This window comes from Plectropomus leopardus, chromosome 5, assembly GCF_008729295.1.
Source record: "Plectropomus leopardus isolate mb chromosome 5, YSFRI_Pleo_2.0, whole genome shotgun sequence".
Taxonomy (NCBI): domain Eukaryota; kingdom Metazoa; phylum Chordata; class Actinopteri; order Perciformes; family Serranidae; genus Plectropomus; species Plectropomus leopardus.
Window position 1 is genome coordinate 29,663,366 of NC_056467.1, and position 18,203 is coordinate 29,681,568.

Genomic DNA, 18,203 nt, shown 5'->3' on the forward strand with positions numbered 1-18,203 from the left:
ACACTTACTACACTCTGGCCTTACATGCTACAGTTTAATAAATAGTAAAAGGGTCTATGTAATGTACACTCCACTCGCTCGGAGGCCTCATCATTCATTGGCTCGCGACCCTGGAATGTCACTCACATTCCCCCCCGACCTTCACATGTCTCTTTCTCTGGTTGCTCGTATATCTCCGCGTTCCTCCATTCGTGTTTGTTTTAACTTTCTCAGGACCCCTCCAAAGCCCACGCTCATGCATCGTGCACCCAAGAGGACAGCAATTTCCCTCCTCCGTTCTCCCGGCAAGCCAGATTTTCTCTCCCTCTCTCCCTCCCACACTGTCTCTCCCACTCACTGTCTGCGTTTACTCTCATGTGGGGCTGTAACGTCAGCCCCCCCCCACCTCCCTCCCTCCAGCGCTACTAGTAAAACCATCACAGAGCTAGACATGTTGTGGCTCAGAGAGCGGGACGACTCATAGGTGCTGAGAGAAAGTGAACTCACTCTTTGGAGTTAGTAAGTGTTCGACAGGGGTCGCAGTGAGTCACCCGACTGCTCGGCCTCTTACTCTTCGCTGCGGGATGTCGCTTGTGAGTCAGGGCGGCAGACTGGACTGAGCTGTATCCTCTGTGTCACATGCTTCTCTCCTCTCTCATTCTGTTGAACTTCTAACCCTAACCATCGAAAAACCAAACACACCAAACCACAAACCTATATGTCAAAGGGTTGACTTTTCCTTTCTGGTACACAAGACTGATGTCCCTTTACTGACTCCACTGACCGGGGCACTTTTTTCAATACAGACAGTTTAGAGTTTCAGCAATGGTGTTTCTTATTGGATGTGTTTCTGCTTAAAGGTCCAGTGTGTAGGATTTAGGGGGATATAGGCATAATTGAATAAAATATACTATAGTATGTTTTTTTTATTTTGTAGAGAATAATCACCTGAAAAAAAGAATTGCTGTGTTTTTGTTTTCTTGGAATGAGCCATTTATATCAACATACGAAGCAGGTCCTCATCCACAGAGTCCGCCATGTTGCACTACCATCATTCTGCAGTATCCAAGACGGGAAAACACTGGCTCAAAATAGGTCCGTTCATATTTTTGCGGCGGCTACTGTAGTTAGCAACCCCTCTTGACGAACCAGAGAGCTCTGAGAAAACACAGATTTTTACCTTGAAAACTGCTTCTATTCAGTGTTTTTACAGGCTTAAATCACGGGGCCCATTGCTTTAAAGAGGGAGGGACCTCTGCGGATTATTTGGCTCCAGGTAAAAACCTCCTGAATGTCTGCATCATAAGTTAGCAAAGAAAAAAGGTGAGTCCACATTAGCAGGCGCTGGGCTAGCGGCCCATCTCCAACATGCCAAACAGCCTCAGAGAACCACTGATTTGTAACATGAAACTGCTCTTCTCAGTGTTTTTACCAGTTTAACTCACCCGGTCCATTTGCTTTGGACAGAAAGAGACCTCTGTGGATAATTCAGCTCCTGGGAAAAACAAAAAAACAGCTGACTTTTGAGTTATCAGAGAAAAAAGGTGGGCACACATTAGCAGGTGCTGGGCAAGCGACTGTCTCTGACATGCCAAACAGCATCGGAGAAACGCAAACAGTATGTATTTAATAGCAAAAAAGGTCATGTAACAAACTGGCAGAAAATAAGTTGCTCCGGAGTCGGTTTGCCCCTCAAGCAAAGGAGGAAAAAAGGCCATGTAACAAAGGCAGAAAATAATTGTTATTGTCATGTTAATGCTGTTATTGTTTATAAAGCGCTGCCTACGCGTTTATGCCATAGTAGAGGTTGATGCTGTTGTGTTAAACGTTACACCTCTTTTGGCTCCACGATGCTGGCATGTTGTCTAAAATCAGACACATATCGCAATGTCTGTGTAAAAAGGGCTACTGACTTGTAATGTGAAACACCTTTTTTCAGTGTTTTAATCGGCTGAAATAAGTGGGTCCATTTCCTGAGAAGAAGAGACCTCTGTGGATAATTTGGCTCATAGTGAAAATGTCCTGAATGTCTGGATCAGAAATAAGGTGAGTAAAGCAAATGCTAGGCTCATGGCCCATGTCTGACATGCAAAACACCAGCAGAGGAACACTGATTTTTAAAGTGAAACTCTTTTATTCTGTGTTTTACAGTTTTTGATCACCTGGTCTGTTTGTTTTGGAGAAAAAGGGACCTCTGCAGATAATTTGTCTACTGTTAACTGTCTCCTGAACAAGGAACACTGAAGGAATTCCAACCAGGAGAAGTTTAAGATGGTTGTAATCTGCAGTCCCTATGCCATGAAACCCCCTGATAGCTCACACACTGTTCCTTTTAGCTTGCGTGATGTTTTTGCAAACCAGTTATTTGAGGCTGGGGTGCATCAGATGCCATCTGTGATGCGGAGATGTGCACCTGTGCCACACATTTGTCCCCTCATTGCCAGATCTGTGGTTTCCTGAGGCCGACATTGCTGAGTTCAGATGGCTGGAAACTTCCACTGCAATATCCTTGAGCCTTTAGGCATCAGGATTATGACCATAAGGACGCATGAGTGAGGCTGTGCTTTTGTCTGACATAAGCCTACATTGTCATTAATTGGAGTATTATTGCAGTTCAGTCATAAAGTCAGAGACTTGAGGTAGTCAAAATTAAAGCCCTAATTCCTGATAAACCGGGGTAAATTGGCTCCCATGTGAATCATTGACCTAATCTTTAACTAATGATTCAGTTGTAACACATTACTCAGCATTTGAACATTTTTTCTGGTTAACCTCAAGTGAGCAAATCAGCAGACTAATGGGTGCCTGCTAACACAGCCGGTTATGCTGCTTCATGGGTATTTAAGTGAAGGTCTTTACTGACCCCTGCTGGTAAACTAAGACTTTTAGCAGTAGCTCTGAAAAGTCACTGTCAATATCACCCAGTGAACCACACACACACACACACACACACACACACACACACACACACACACACACACACACACACACACATTTTAGATTGGAAACCAAAGGAAATTATTATTGGACAGGGAAACAAAAAGCATAGTTATAATCAATATGGAAAACTCTAAACAAACAAACAAACAAACATGTATGGATTAACCACAGAAGACTATACTTTAACCTGAACTGGTGTATTGTAGTTTTGCATTAGGCTTATTAATTGAGAAACACGCAATCAAATTCTTTGAAGTTTAATTTTCTGTTTTTGTATTGTAATTTCTTTGTTTTTCACTACAATTTATGATGTATTTTTTAAAATAATAAACATTGTAATAACACTTATAATTAGTCAGGCCTATATTATTAGCATCACTTGGAATTACATTCTGGATTATATAAATTGTACTATACCTGCTCTGCATACTGTTTATACGGTATTGTAGTGTATTTATATATCCCTTGCTGTTTATTCCACTTTGTTTTTTTCTCCATTTTATTCTGTATGTTACTCCTTTTTGCATTTATGGTTAAGATGCAAAATTGAATTTTGTTGTCTCAGTACCTGTAGGCCTACTCTGTGCTAACACTAAAATTTAACTTTGATAACATTTTTCTTAGGAGTATATAATAATTTTCAGAAATCAGAAATACTTAATTATAAAATTGTGATACAATACATCACTCTTATGTATAGCATAGAGGATTATAAGAAAGTAGAAATAAGAGATATGAAAATAAGAAGTATGTTAAATATGTGCATTATCCTTTAGTGTTTAATACAAGTACGTAAAGTTTTTAGAAATATAAAAATTTGTGTACTATGCTACAATGTACACAACAACACAATAACAACAATACAATACAAATTATTAAGTTTGATGGCATTTGTCCTAGAACTGAAATGTTCACAGCATGGCATGGTCTCCATAGATTTAAACAGAAGGTTTGAAGGTTTTTTAATTTCTTTATTTATTCATTTATTTACATTTTATGGTAAGCAGTAAGGTTTGTAGTTATTTATTTTTTCATTTATTTTTTTTAAAAGATAACTCTAAGGTTTTTATCTTCTAATGTATTAATTTATGGGGTTTTTTTTAAATTAAGGAGTAGTTATTTTTAGTTATTCACTCGTTTATGTATGTATTTAGTTAGTTATTTTAAAGTAAGCAGTAAGGTTTTTAGTAAATTCTTATTTTTATTTTAAAAGGATAGTACTTATGTTGTTTGTTTTTTAACTTATTTATTAATGCATTTATTTTAAAAAGTAAGCAGTAAAAATTTGTATTTATTTAATTATTTATTTATTTGTGTATTTATTTAAAGAAGTGGGCAAGGCAAGGCAACTTTTTTTACGTTTCATACAGGGCATTTCATAGGGACAATTCAAAGTGCTTTACAGATCAATAAAATATAAAAACATAATAAAGGAAATAGATTTACAGTAAACGGTATAAGTAATTACTAATTTTTTTTTTAAATTCAATAAAAGACCCATTAAAATAGCAAAAGTGCAGACAAGAGATGCACAGATAAAAACATTTTTCTTTAAAAAAGTAAGCTGTAAGATTTATTTATTTTAAAATGTAAGCAATAAAGCAGTAAGGTTTTTATCTTTAAAAAAAAAAATTAAGTTAACATCACATAATACTTGGGGGAAAAAAAGACTTTGCGACTTTTGCGACGGTGCAGTCAATGGCGCACATATCGGAGTACGGCAGTGAGGAGAAGATGGCGGAGGGAGGTAATGATGCAGAGCTGCTGAAGGAGAAGGCGAATAAGTACTTCAAAGGTAACGTGACAGACCTGTCAAGCCAACAGCTTTTATCCGCAGTTTATAACAGACACATTTGTGTCTGTTACTTGTAGTGGCGACAAAACTGTGTAGCAGCACGCTTCAAAGCGGAGCCGGTGGCTAACAGTGAAGCTAAGCTAACTGTAGCAGCGTGCTATCTAAACCCATTCATTGGATTACTGCACTGAAACTAGAATTAGCTTATTTAGCTAACGCAAGCTAGCAGCCAGGAGATCAGCAGCAGCTACATAACACATGTCGCCGCGCGTGTCATGACTACAGCGCGCTAACAGACTCACATTTGATACTCTATATGGGCATTATGTGTTTAGCTACTTGTTTATATTTAGTGTTATCAGACTATCGCGAGCTTAAAGTCAGATTCAGACATAACTCCTGTAATGTCCTGTTAGCTAGCAGAGCCTCGGGTATCAGCAGCCACATTTATATTCGCTGTTTCTGTCAGTGTACGTAGATGTGTCCATTTCTTCTGAGGCAGTGGTTCATTTTGAGGGGGGTCGCGCCACGTTTTGGTCCAAACAATGGTTCAGTTTGCAATGATAGAGAAAGTATTTACACCTTTTACTGACATAAAAGTAGCAATACTACAGTGTAAAAATACTCTACGACAAGTAAAAGCCCTGCATTCAAAATTTTAGTAATAGTATTTAGTAATAGTATACGCATTAAAACTTACTTAATGTACTAAAAAGAATAGGTACACAGAACAGTCCATTTTACACTCGTATACATATTTTATTACTGGATTATAATCATCCATATCATATAATGGTACCAAACGGCACATATTTCTATTTTTACAAAGTCAGCACATTATCCATATTATGACTTAAATCTTCACATATTGATGCTTATTGTCTATTACCGTATTTATCGTATTTTATTTATTTATTTTTTAACATTATATATTTACACACTTACATACTCAGCATATAATACATACTTTATTTTTAAATATTGAAATGTTTTCATACCAGTGCTAATTGTTGACTATTACTCTATTTCCTGTTTTTATATATTTGTGCTGGTACTTGTATCTACTTGCCATAATTCTCTTTGCTGGCATCTCAGCAACTGTAACAAACCACAATTTTGTCCGCAGGATAAATAAAGTATTCTGATTCTGATATGATTATGTGTTAATAGCATTAATGTTGCAGCTGGTAAAGATGCAGCTAATTTTAACCCATATACTGCTGATAATTAAACTTTTGTATCTATTTTGGGTCTAATCAGAATTTGTGTATTATGTCTTATACCAAGACAAACATTTTTACCAAATACATATTGGAACCATTGGTATGTGCTTAAGTGACTCTCACACTGGGGATCAGTAAATGCTTGTATGGTCTTAACATACAATAATAGGTGATACTTTTGTGGTGGTACTAATTCCCCAGATCAGGAATTAAATGGAAGTTTTTTCAAAACTGAAGTGTTTCCATTAGGTGTGCTTTATATTTTCAGTTGTAATTTGTGCAGTTTGAGGGTTGATGGAAACCCAGCTACTGTAAATTTGACAGAGAGAAGCATCAATAACAAATGACAAATTGGATGCTTTTGGTCCACTAGTATCTGTTTTTGATTCATTTAGGAGTATCTAAAAATGCCTCTTGTTCTTCCTGATGCAAAATACTAAAGGATGGGTGACATGATAATGTCATGTTATGCATATATAGAGTGTATCTTTCAACACACTTACTGTATGCTCATGTTCAGGACTTCCTAGAGGCCTGGGTATTACCAGGGCTGAGACCATGATGAGTCAGAGCAGATGTAGGGAAATGATGATGTGGTAGGGTGGACTCTTGTCTGAGGTATAAACTAAACAACAGGACAAGATTAGATGCTTACACGCTGTTATTTTATAATAATTGGGCAGTTTAAATGTGCCAGTGTAAAACATCTCTTCTGCATGTCGGAGAGATTATCATGTCAAACTATTACATTGTGGCAGTTAGTTGATGCTTTTTAACAGCAAATTCGCATAAGATGCATTTAGTTTGTTGTCTACCAGTACAAGCAGAGAATCTATCAATAAATAGTATCTTATTTATAACTGATTTGCAAGCTCTTGTAAGAAACCCAAGCTGGTAGAAAGCACTTAAAAAAAAAAAGTTATAAACTTACTTAAGCTATAAAGGATATTTAACTACTAATGGAGTCTTCATTCAAGAAAGGCTAAATTACATTCTGGGTTTTGCACACAATATGAAGTGCTTTATTTATCAGTGAAGTTAAGGGGTTAGCAGTGGCCATCCCTTTATTGTATGCACACCAAAGTGAATAATTGAAGTTTTCACCTCACGTAACTTCCTTTTTCCCCCAAAGTGTACAGAATCATCCCTGCACAGATGGTTTTATGCATGTGGGCTTCAGATGATATATTTTATGTTGAAGATATGAGCCCACATGTCATTTGAAATTTAGATCATTGGAGCATTAATGGAGACAAAGCGTTGTGCCTGTATTTAAAGTGAAATAAAGGATTCATTACTAATATTTCTTCTCAGACATTGTATGTAATATTTCATTTAGGCCAGCAAGGAATGATTGTCTTCATTATTGTCTTTCAATGTATTATATGTTTTGGATAAAATAAATATTGGGTGCTCAAACATAGAAAGCCAAATATAAGTCATCAGAGCCCAAAGTAATATCCTGAACAAGCTCATGTTGTCAGATAATCAGGTTTAATTTTATTCAGGCAGTCTTGTTAAAATTTGTCAACAGTCCAGGTGGAAAATAAATAATAAACCCTTAATACCTGCAATTTTTCTGCCATTTATGTGAGAACTTTGTAAAACCACAAACTTTCCAGTGAAGATGTGGCATTTGTTTTTCAGAAAAAGACTATGAAAATGCAATCAAGTACTACACAGAGGCCTTGGAGGTCAATCCATCCAATGCCATCTACTACAGCAACCGAAGCCTGGCATACCTACGCACCGAGTGCTATGGCTATGCCCTGGCTGATGCTACGAAGGCCCTGGAGATAGACAAAAACTACATAAAGGGGTATTACCGCCGGGCCACCTCCAACATGGCACTGGGCAAGTTCAAGGCTGCACTTAAGGACTATGAGACGGTAAGAAGCATTTCATCTTTGACCGTTAAACTGCGTTTGCACCAGACACTTTCCATAAAGTACTCTGAGAACCATTACTTAACCTGTACAGATAGGCCTTCCCCCTGAAAGTCAAAGAGTTAAATCATCAGTCGAAGACCCTTCAGCCCACTGAGCCCATTTTTGTGTTTTTGTTTTGTTTTTTTGTCAGTCAGTGTGAAGGGTACTGCTAGAGACATTTCGGTTCCCAGATTTAGCTGTAGAGTGAGTGCGCCTCTCTTTCGCGCTGCTCTCCGGTACAGACCAAGGGTGAGTCTGAGTGAGACGGAGGCAGCTTCCTGGAGGAAGAGAGGCTTTGACCAGTCAGGCTCTGATACGGCTGGGTGATACAGCTTTTAAATAATATCACAATATTTTTAGGCAATATTGTGATACACAATATATATCTTAATATTTTGAAATCTCCTCTAAACTACTGTAAACTACTAAAATACAAAATTATTAAATAAATGACAGTTACAAATAAAGTAGCTGCTATCATAAAGTTACATCAGATCAGAATCAGAGAATCAGAATGCTCTTTATTGTCATTATACAGTGTATAACGAGATTGGAGAGCTTCTCCATTCCTTCAGTGCAAAGTACAAAGTACAAAAGCTTTTTACAGAACTACTTTTTACATAAACTACTGCCATAATAAAGTTTAATAAAATACTGTTATAATGTTAATAAAAGTATATAGTTTTAAAAAATACTATTATAGTAAAATTAAATTAAGTATTGTTATACTTAAATAAATCAAAGTGGAACCTACAGTGCTTTTTGCCAGGACCTGGCTGGTGTGTAGAGGGGAAAAAATGAAACGCTGAAGCGAGTCTCATGCTAAAAGAACAAAGAGACAATTAATACTCGTTCACAATAAAGTCATTTTGTACATTGCATGTGGAACAAGTCACAATGCATCAAATATATTCATACATTCACACACCCGGGGTTCTGTTTCTGACTTTTCATACCCAAACCACATCCAGATAGTTGGCATAGTTAGCACCCATAAGCTCGGAGGGCTATCTTGACTTCTTTACTATAAAGTGAACGTTGTTATCAGCTTAAGCGCTCCGCCGAATCCTATTAAAACTATTGAATTTTATATGGAATAAGAAGAACAAATATTCTGATTCTGATTACATACGGATACAGATATGCACCTAAACCTGTTTAGTCTTAAAGGAGTATTATGACAAAAAAATCCCAGAGGATAGCTTTTAAAGGCATTACTAAAACACTTATTTCCCAAGTGACCCTTGATGAAAACAGCAAACAATACATGAAAACATACACATAACACATACATAACACACACAACAACAAACAAATTACATTATAAGCCTACTCATCCCTCTCTCAACCCCACGTTCATGGTTCAAAGGACCTCCTTCAAAGGTTAACCATCAACTCTCCCAACAACTAAAGACACACCACTGCTCCGTCGAGCTCTCGCTGTATTTCCTCTTCACCGACAATACACGTGAACATCTGCACCTCTCTGATTGTCCATGGAGCAGGGTTGCACACTGACATTTTCAAAACAAAGGAAAACAGGTTGGAGTGTTTACAGTCTCTGTCGCAATCAAAGGGATAAAAATAGCCGGTTTGTGCATCGAGTCCTTGTTGAGCAAGAGTGAGGATTTTCTCTTGCAGTGCAGTGTTTCTGGCTCCACCTTTTAGTATCGAATCAGTGTGCTGGATACCTCAACAGGGTTGAGAAAAAAAAACAAGAGGGAATGGCCTGGTTTTATTTTTACAAGTCTCAATGATCTCTTTGATACATAACCTTGGAAAAGTATTGGAATTCGATACCATGGAGAAAACCAACTTAAAAGCTAAATATAACAAAGCTATTATGTGACAACAATGACATTTTTTTGGGTAAGTAGCAGAGAACAGCAGAATGACTGATGTAAACAAGAAGAGGTAGTAAGAATGTGCAGCTGGTAGTGATGAATCAGTCTACTGTGGAAAATGAAAATTGAAATTGTTTCAAATTTCAGAACTGATAGGTGTCAATATTTCCTAATTTCTGACAACACTAATTGGTGCCATCCACCCATTTTGGCTTATTGAAATTCAAATTCCCTCACACTACCCTTTAACTTTCGGTAAACGTTATTAAGCAAACAACATTTTGGGCATCAGAAATTCATCAGGTTAAATGACAATGAAACGTAGTTTGCTTAATGAAGTTTATTGCAGGTACCGGGGCAGTGTGTGGGAATTCTCTTTTCTTCATCTCTGACAATTCACTTCTACACACCTGCGAGTTTTTTAAGCATGAGCCTCAACATTCAAGTTTGGGACAGTTTAAACGTGAAAATAACTGTTTTACTGTGTAATCAACTGAACTGGACGGCCTGGTGGAAACAAGTGTAGCTGCAAACTTTGACCTACTCTCCATCCTGAACCCAAAGCATGAGAGACACGAGCAGTTTTCACTGTATAACTCAATGTTTTTCAGATTTTCTCTAAAGAAAGAGTTCCCTGGGTCCATCTGTTGATCTGTCACCATCAGTTAGGCTCTTCATGTCGCCTTAACAGCCTGAAACAGGGATAATCCTTAAATCCAGTCATGATGCCAATTAGATCCAGTTTGAAGGCACTCATACCGCAGTTAAATTGGTGTCTATTGTTGTTCGTGCTCCTCTCATAATAAGCAATTTAAAAATAACAGGGCCTTGGCAACAAAGACATCCAAAGCTCAGCCACAGTCACAGCAATTTATTGCACAAGCTGGACCAAGCACCATGACAACAGAAAAAGGAGTTAATGCGATGACGCAATGAGAGATCGGAGCCAGATTTATCTATATTTATAGATCAAATATGTTTTTCATTTAGTATAAACTGCAAAATTAAAACATGAATATACTTTTATTACAGTTCACACCCTGGTCTTTGCAGCCACTCAGTCTCCTTGTATGCCTCCATGCCAGTTGGTGATTAACCAGTGTGGATAATTTATTTAATTTCCCTGTTGTGATGACAGGTAGTGAGAGTTCGACCGAATGACAAGGATGCAAGGATGAAGTATCAGGAATGTAACAAGATTGTGAAGCAGAAGGCTTTTGAGAGAGCCATCGCCAGTGATGAGATTAAAAAATCTGTTGTCGACTCTCTGGACATCGAAAACATGAGTGAGTTTTCTGTGATACTGTGCAAATATATATACGTGTGTGTGTGTGTGTGTGTGTGTGTGTGTGTGTGTGTGTGTGTGTAATCAAATGTGTGCTGTTAAACAGGAACTCATGAAAACAAACTGCAGTGATGTGAACATTGAATTTTAACTGCAGTCTTTGATATTTCATCTGACATTAAGTTGATCTCGTGTTGCAGCGATTGAGGATGAGTATGTCGGCCCCAAACTTGAAGACGGGAAGGTCACATTAAAGTTCATGAAGGACATGATGGACTGGTTCAAAGACCAGAAGAAATTGCACAGAAAGTGTGCTTATCAGGTAAAACATGTCTGTTCATATGCAACACACTCACTGAAGGAAACCCGCATGTACCTGCAGTAACAACTTTTCTGAACTTTTTCAGATTTTGGTGCAAGTTAAAGATGTTCTATCAAAGCTACCGAGTCTTGTTGAGATCACATTAAAAGAGGTGAGGTCTCTGCACATTATCACAAGGGAAAATAACTTTGAATTATTAATAGTTCATATAGAATGAACTTCCTCAGCGGCACTTTGAAATGAGTATTTGGTAAAGGTAAATTTTAATGTTATCATGATGTGTTCAAATGTAATCTTGTAAAATACAGTTTTTGCCAAAAAAAACTTGAATAAATTCAGTTGTTTGAAGGAGAAATTTTCTGCTGTTTTTACAGCTATGTATGTATATATATATATGTATATGCATATATATAAACAAAGATAGTGTAATAAATGACTAAAATTCTTTAAAACTTTAAAAAACTTTAAAAGTTTAAAAAGTCTTTGTTTCCCTGGCACAAAAATGGGAATAAATAACAACAAAAACAAAAAAAATAAAGAATGACAAAAAAATGTTGGTTTTGCATTGGCCCAGAATTTCACAATGGATGCATTCCTTATTAATATTTTTAAAAAATAAATAAAAATACTGTTTGTTATTTTTCCCGGTTGTGTTAAACTGTCTTCTTCTTCCTCTGAGACTCTATTGAAGGTGTTCTGTTTTTATATATCACAGACAGAAAAAATAACAATTTGTGGTGACACCCACGGCCAGTACTACGATCTCCTCAACATCTTCAACTTGAACGGCTTACCCTCAGAGACCAACCCCTATGTATCCTTTTCTTTGTGACAGACACCCATCAACCGTTAGACTTGTGTTCAGTGCAGTCATGAAAAAAACAGCAACCAAATGCCTCATTAATGCTTAACCACAGAAATCAGCTGTTCAATGGAGACTTTGTGGATCGCGGCTCGTTCTCTCTCGAGGTCATTCTTACCCTCTTCGGCTTCAAGCTGCTCTATCCCGACAACTTCCACTTGCTAAGGGGTGAGAGCTCTTACAGCGTGCCGTGCACGAGTCTGGATGCGTGTGTGTTTGCAGATGTTGTCAAATAAATATGTCACACTTAATTTATATATTTTGTTGTCATGACATTCAAAGCATAACACTGAACTTTATTTATTAGCCTTTTTTATGTTCACATTTTATTCTGTTTCTACTGTTTTATTGCAGACTTTTTCTATTAATGTCATAAAGTTGTTAAACTTGTTTAAACAACATTTCTTTCTGAAGGGAACCACGAGACAGACAACATGAACCAGATGTATGGCTTTGAAGGGGAGGTCAAAGCCAAGTACACGGCCCAGATGTTCCAGCTGTTCAGCGAGGTCTTCCAGTGGCTGCCTCTAGCACAGTGTATCAACAACAAAGTACTGGTACGTAGCAACAGTGTGAGCTGAACACAGTCACAGGACCATGCAGCTGATTTGGTTTTTCACCAGGTCCAGTTTCTGTTTAATAACGGGACTCTGTAGCTGGTTGAGCTGGTGTTACTTTTCATCAAGGATTTTTGGATGGAACAGAACCTGAACAGGGGTTTGGTGTAGTAAATATACACAGGGTTAAGGAAAAAGTTATAAAATTAAAAAACTGTTTTCCAGACCTGGAAATACTTTGGAATTAATTGGATGTTTTGGAAAACTTTTGAATATACATTGTTTTTAAAAAAAAATATTTTGTTAAAATCCCAAAACATGTCTGATGTCATGCAAAATCTGTTCCTTTAGCAACTTAAAATCTAGTGCCGAGCAGCGCTGTGTGACCGTTGACGCTTCACTAGTATCATGTGATACATGTAGACCTGCTTTGCGTCCATTGCCAAGGTTACACCCTCTAAAGTTGTTGATTGCCCTCTCCCTATGTTTTTGAAAGAAATCAAGCCCTTTTGTTCAGGTTTCAAAGGGTTAAATATGGTGACTGTTTCTGACGATAGTGTGCGTGGGTTTCCTTTTTAATATAATTGCCCTGGACCTTACAGATGACTGCTGTTATTTTTACAGCTGCAGTGCTTTGACATTTTGTGCTTAGCACACAGTCTTAATGAGGCTCTCCTCAGGTTATGCACGGTGGACTGTTCAGTGAAGATGGTGTCACATTGGAAGACCTCAGGAAGATTGACAGGAACAGACAGCCCCCGGACTCAGGTACGTTCAGACTTCATCGTCATCAGTATAAAGCTGGCAGTAAAAAACCGTCCTGAGGAAGGAGAACAGGTACATTTTAACACCTTCCTCCACTTTCTCACAGGTCCCATGTGTGACCTCCTCTGGTCAGATCCACAGCCTCAGGTCAGTCCCACTCAGAACGCCATCAGGTCTATTTGCTTAGAGATGCTCAGTCCACTTTATATTAAAATTCTCTTTCTCTCTGTTTCTCTGATGAAGAACGGCCGGTCAATCAGCAAGCGAGGAGTGAGCTGTCAGTTCGGGCCGGATGTGACGGAGCGCTTCCTGGAACAGAATAATCTGGATTTCATTGTGCGTAGTCATGAGGTCAAAGCTGAGGGTTACGAGGTCACTCACTCAGGGAAGTGCATCACCGTGTTCTCAGCACCCAACTACTGGTACGTAATCATGCTGACTTCAGAGCGAAGAGGGAGCTCTTACTGTAGCTGCTCACTTTAACTGTTCTGTGTTGTGTTTCTTTCTCTGCAGTGATCAGATGGGAAACAAAGGCGCTTACATCCACCTCAGGGGATCAGACCTCAAGCCAGAATTTCACCAGTTCACTGCTGTGGTCAGTATCTTGCACTCTTAATTGTAATATTCATTATAATTGAACAAGTTTTGGAATTGGGCTTTTTTACTGATGGGTCCTATTTTTTTTTTTTTTTTTTTGTCTTACTGTCCGTTAGCTGCGGTAATAATGTCCTCAAGAGCTTCATTGTATAGCTTTTAAACTGTGGGTTAGCTCTGTATTGTGTTACAGTGACATAGACTGGGTTTTAAACTGGTCCTGTTTAACCCGCTTTTATAACTCCGTATTTAGACAGTCTGAAAGTTAATAACTAATTATTCATGCAAATTTAGCCAATGAGAATATGCAACCTTGCAATTTTGTGCAAACGCAGCAACTTTACTGTAAGTCTTATTGTTTAAAATGCATGCAGCATACTGATTTTCTCAGTGCCTTTTTGCCCTGCTCTTTGTCTTTAGCCCTTTTTACACAGAGATCATGTTACAGGGTCACTATGAAGTCTGTTCTTTGCACCACCTTTGCATACACAAAACAAAACAGTGGTGGCATCATGCTGCTTGAATGTGTGATTTTAGATAGTTACATGCATAACATGTCAAAATGTCACACATGTCCCATCCTGTTGGCCGTCCCTCTTATTCAGATGTCAATTAGACACTGTTACTACCTCCTGTGGCAGCTTAAAGGTGAGACAACACAGGCAGTGCCTATAAACAACAAACAAACAACAAAACATCTGTGTAAACTCATACAAAAATAATCCCTCTCAATCATCACTTATGACCCACTAGAGGTGTGTAGCACTGTTTTTATCTGCAGAGACTCTACCCTCTGCATGTAATGTGTTATATTCTTCTTCTTTGTTGTGCTTGGGACTTTTCTGTGTGTGTACACAGCGCTCAGGTGACATTGAGGCCTTACAAAAAGGTAGCAACCAGGCATCTAAGAGACACAGAGACACAAAAAATGTAAATATAGTGAGGTGAAATGTCAAACAGTAGATTATCTCTTTCTGTTGATAACAGTGAATGCCCATAATAATAATAATAATAATAATAATAATAATAATAATAACAATAAATAAGCCCGGAATCCCTAAAAGCATCACAACTTTTATTGCAATTTTCACTTTCCCTGCAATTTTAAAAACATCATAATTTGCATCACAATTTTTTAGAAAAGATGCTGTGAAATCAGGCATTTCAGGCTGCAACCATCCCCAAAACAGCCCACAAAATTCAAGAGGGACTGAATAACACAATCCTGCAGAGTGTACCCTTAAAGGTCAATTTGGGTCTTGTCTAAGGCTGATCTAATGTTTGTCTTCCTCTCTCTCTCCTCCACAGCCTCATCCGAATGTCAAGCCCATGGCGTATGCCAACACGCTAATGCAGTTGGGGATGATGTAGAGGCCACACCAATCTGTCTGTGACACTGACGACCTCCCATCTGACCTGAACCATCCCAGCCACCTCACTCCCTACAGTGCTCGGACATGCTCTCACTCATGCTTAGCCTAAAGGGATCCCTCTCCCCGACAAACTTCCGCTAGTTGTATACAGAAAACACATGGTGTAGTTCAGATGGGATGAGATCACTTACACAAGCCCAGTCCACAGCTGGCTACGTCCGTTCATGTTATCAGTTAAAACTGGAAAAATCTCCATTTCCATAGTCCATTTGCCCGCTCGTGTGTTCCATCACCGGGTAAAGAAACCAACCTTTCAGACAAGTCTCCTTGGAGCTGCTTGGTTTTAACATATTTGATATAGTCAGCAGATGGGATCAAATAGCTGATATGTACCAAAGATCCGTAATGAAAATGATTGTTCAGTTTTTACAAGGAGTATCTTGTGACTCTGAAACCCAGCATTGTACTGTTGGCCTGTGTACACAGCTTGAAGCATCGTAAACCAGGTTAAGAAGCAGCATGTCTATCAGTGTTTCTCAAACTATACTACAGTATGTCAGTTTTTTATTTTACAGGAGTACAGCAATGACCACATGTCTGAGACCAGTACAGAAAAAATGATAGATTGTCTCTGGGTACACTCTTAAAGGTGCTGTTTGCCATTAGTGGTGTATGTAGTTGGTTCAGTCATGTAGCTGGTAACATTTAATTTGCACTGCTGCACTGCTTCCCGTTGAGGAAGATATTGCTGCTCTCCATGTTTTCATCCTCAAGCGTCATTGTGCCACTCACCCGGCAGCTCCCGCACAGTCTACTCTCCAAACTCGCTTTGGTGTAAGGCAAACACTGATGGCACTCTAGTCTCCAACACACGTTCAATTACTGGTGACCCATATGTGGATTTCCTCAGTACACAAACGTCCAAAATGCAACCCTGTCTTGAAACGCACAGCTGCATTGTCCAATGGCCCTCAACTTTTTAGATAAAGAAATACACTGATGTGTATGTATATATACTGTATCATGTAAAGATTCCGTGTAATGTTTGGAGAAAAATATTGAATAAAAAAATCCAGTCCAGTGATTTTAGAAACAAGCTGTTATCTTTCCTTATGTTAGTTAAAGGTCAAGTGTGTAGGATTTAGGGGGACATATTGGTAGAAATGGTGTAATATATAATAAGTCTGTTTTCTTAAGTGTATAATCACCTGAAAATAAGAATCATTGTATTTTTGTTACCTGAGAATGAGCCATTTATATCCACATAGGGAGCGGGCATGGATGTAAGAAGAGACCTGAATACAGAATTGCTGGCAGGACCCTGTTAATTCCTATGAAAGTTGCTCAATGTTGCATGAAGCTAAAAGAATTCTATTTCAGTGGTTATGAAATTTCCCATATGACCAGCACTGCTTCTGCATCATTAGGCCCATAGAGCGAGCGACCGAAAGACTTCTGCCAGCCAACCCAGGTACTTCTGGTTTGGCACTCTGCCTACTTTCATGTGAATAAAATGATTTACAATTGCAGCTCCTCCAGACTTTCCAAAAGTTACTGGACAGATTGGATTTGAAACTGATAGTGGAATGAGTCATTTTGCTAAAAAAAAAAAAAAGTATCCACTGATTTACAGACAGCCCTTCCCCAAAGGACATTAATGGGAAAAAGTCTTCTTGGGCAACAGGGCATCATGTGATGCTGGAGTTGTAATTCCACTTTTTGGCCACTAAAAAAATATTGGCTTCAAAGCCAGGCACACTGGGGGCTTAAGAGTGGGTCCTCATTCATAGAGTCCCCCATGACGCACCTCCATGTCTCTACAGTAGCCCAGAACAGACAAATCAAACACTGACTCTAGGTAGGGCCATTAGCAGCCCCTCCATGACCTAGTGCTGGAAAACCAGACTTTTTTTTTTAGAAATAAACGTGCTTTATTCAGTGTTTTTACTGGGTTAAATCCCCGGGTCTATGTCATAAAGAGGAAAAGACCTTCAATAATTCCGCTCCCAGTAAAACTAAAACTAAAAAAAAAAAATGAATATCTGGAAGGTGGGCACACATTAGCAGGTTCTCATCTTGCAGCTTGTCTCCAATAAACCAAACCGAATTAGAGAAACACTGATTTGTAACTTAAAACTGCTTTATCAAGTTCTTTTACTGGTTTAACCACCTGGGCTGTTTGTGTTAGACAGGAGGAGACATCTATGAATAATTCAGCTCCCAGTGAAAATCTCCTGAACGCCTGGATCTTAAGTTATCAGAAAAAAATGGTAAGTACACGTTAGCAGGTGTATACAGCATCGAAGAAACGCTGATTTTTAATGTGAAACTGCATTATGCAGCAACTTTACTGGTTTAAATCACCAGGTCCTTTTTTGGAGAGGAAGAGTCCTCTGTGACTGATTCAGTTCTTGTGATCATCCGGATCTCAAATTATCAGATTAAAATGGTGAGCACACATTATTAGGTGGGCCGGTCTCTGATGAGCCAAAGCGCTTTGGAGAAACACTGATTTGTGATGTGAATCCGCCTTGTGCAGTGTTTTTACGCTTTTAAATACACGATCGCTTGTTTTAGAGAGTAGCAGACACTTGTGAATATTTCGGTAATAACCGAAAAAGTTTCAGCTGATAGCAGTCTTTCATCCTCACTGCAAGATGCTACTAATCGTGTACACTGCTCCCAGCGTCTACTTAGGGTTGTTTTGTAACGCAGTGTACAATAGTGGGGGTTTGT

General features: G+C 38.5%; 1 protein-coding gene across 1 annotated transcript; it reads left to right on the plus strand.

Moving 5' to 3' along the window:
* Positions 1-4,617: 4,617 nt before the first annotated feature.
* ppp5c (protein phosphatase 5, catalytic subunit) lies at positions 4,618-16,563 on the plus strand. The gene is made up of 13 exons (XM_042486480.1): positions 4,618-4,714; positions 7,585-7,826; positions 10,848-10,995; positions 11,195-11,316; positions 11,402-11,467; positions 12,032-12,130; positions 12,241-12,346; positions 12,593-12,735; positions 13,416-13,503; positions 13,607-13,647; positions 13,744-13,922; positions 14,014-14,095; positions 15,403-16,563. The coding sequence occupies exons 1-13, from the start codon at positions 4,618-4,620 to the stop codon at positions 15,463-15,465; spliced, it is 1,476 nt and encodes a 491-aa protein (XP_042342414.1). The 3' UTR covers positions 15,466-16,563.
* Positions 16,564-18,203: the final 1,640 nt, after the last annotated feature.

Bases quoted from the DNA above. Each gene is read 5' to 3' on its own strand.
- ppp5c (XM_042486480.1), top strand. From the start codon at position 4,618: ATGGCGCACATATCGGAGTACGGCAGTGAGGAGAAGATGGCGGAGGGA. The intron at 7,827-10,847 runs GTAAGAAGCATT...TTGTGATGACAG, and splicing joins CACTTAAGGACTATGAGACG to GTAGTGAGAGTTCGACCGAA. The intron at 14,096-15,402 runs GTCAGTATCTTG...TCTCCTCCACAG, and splicing joins TTCACCAGTTCACTGCTGTG to CCTCATCCGAATGTCAAGCC.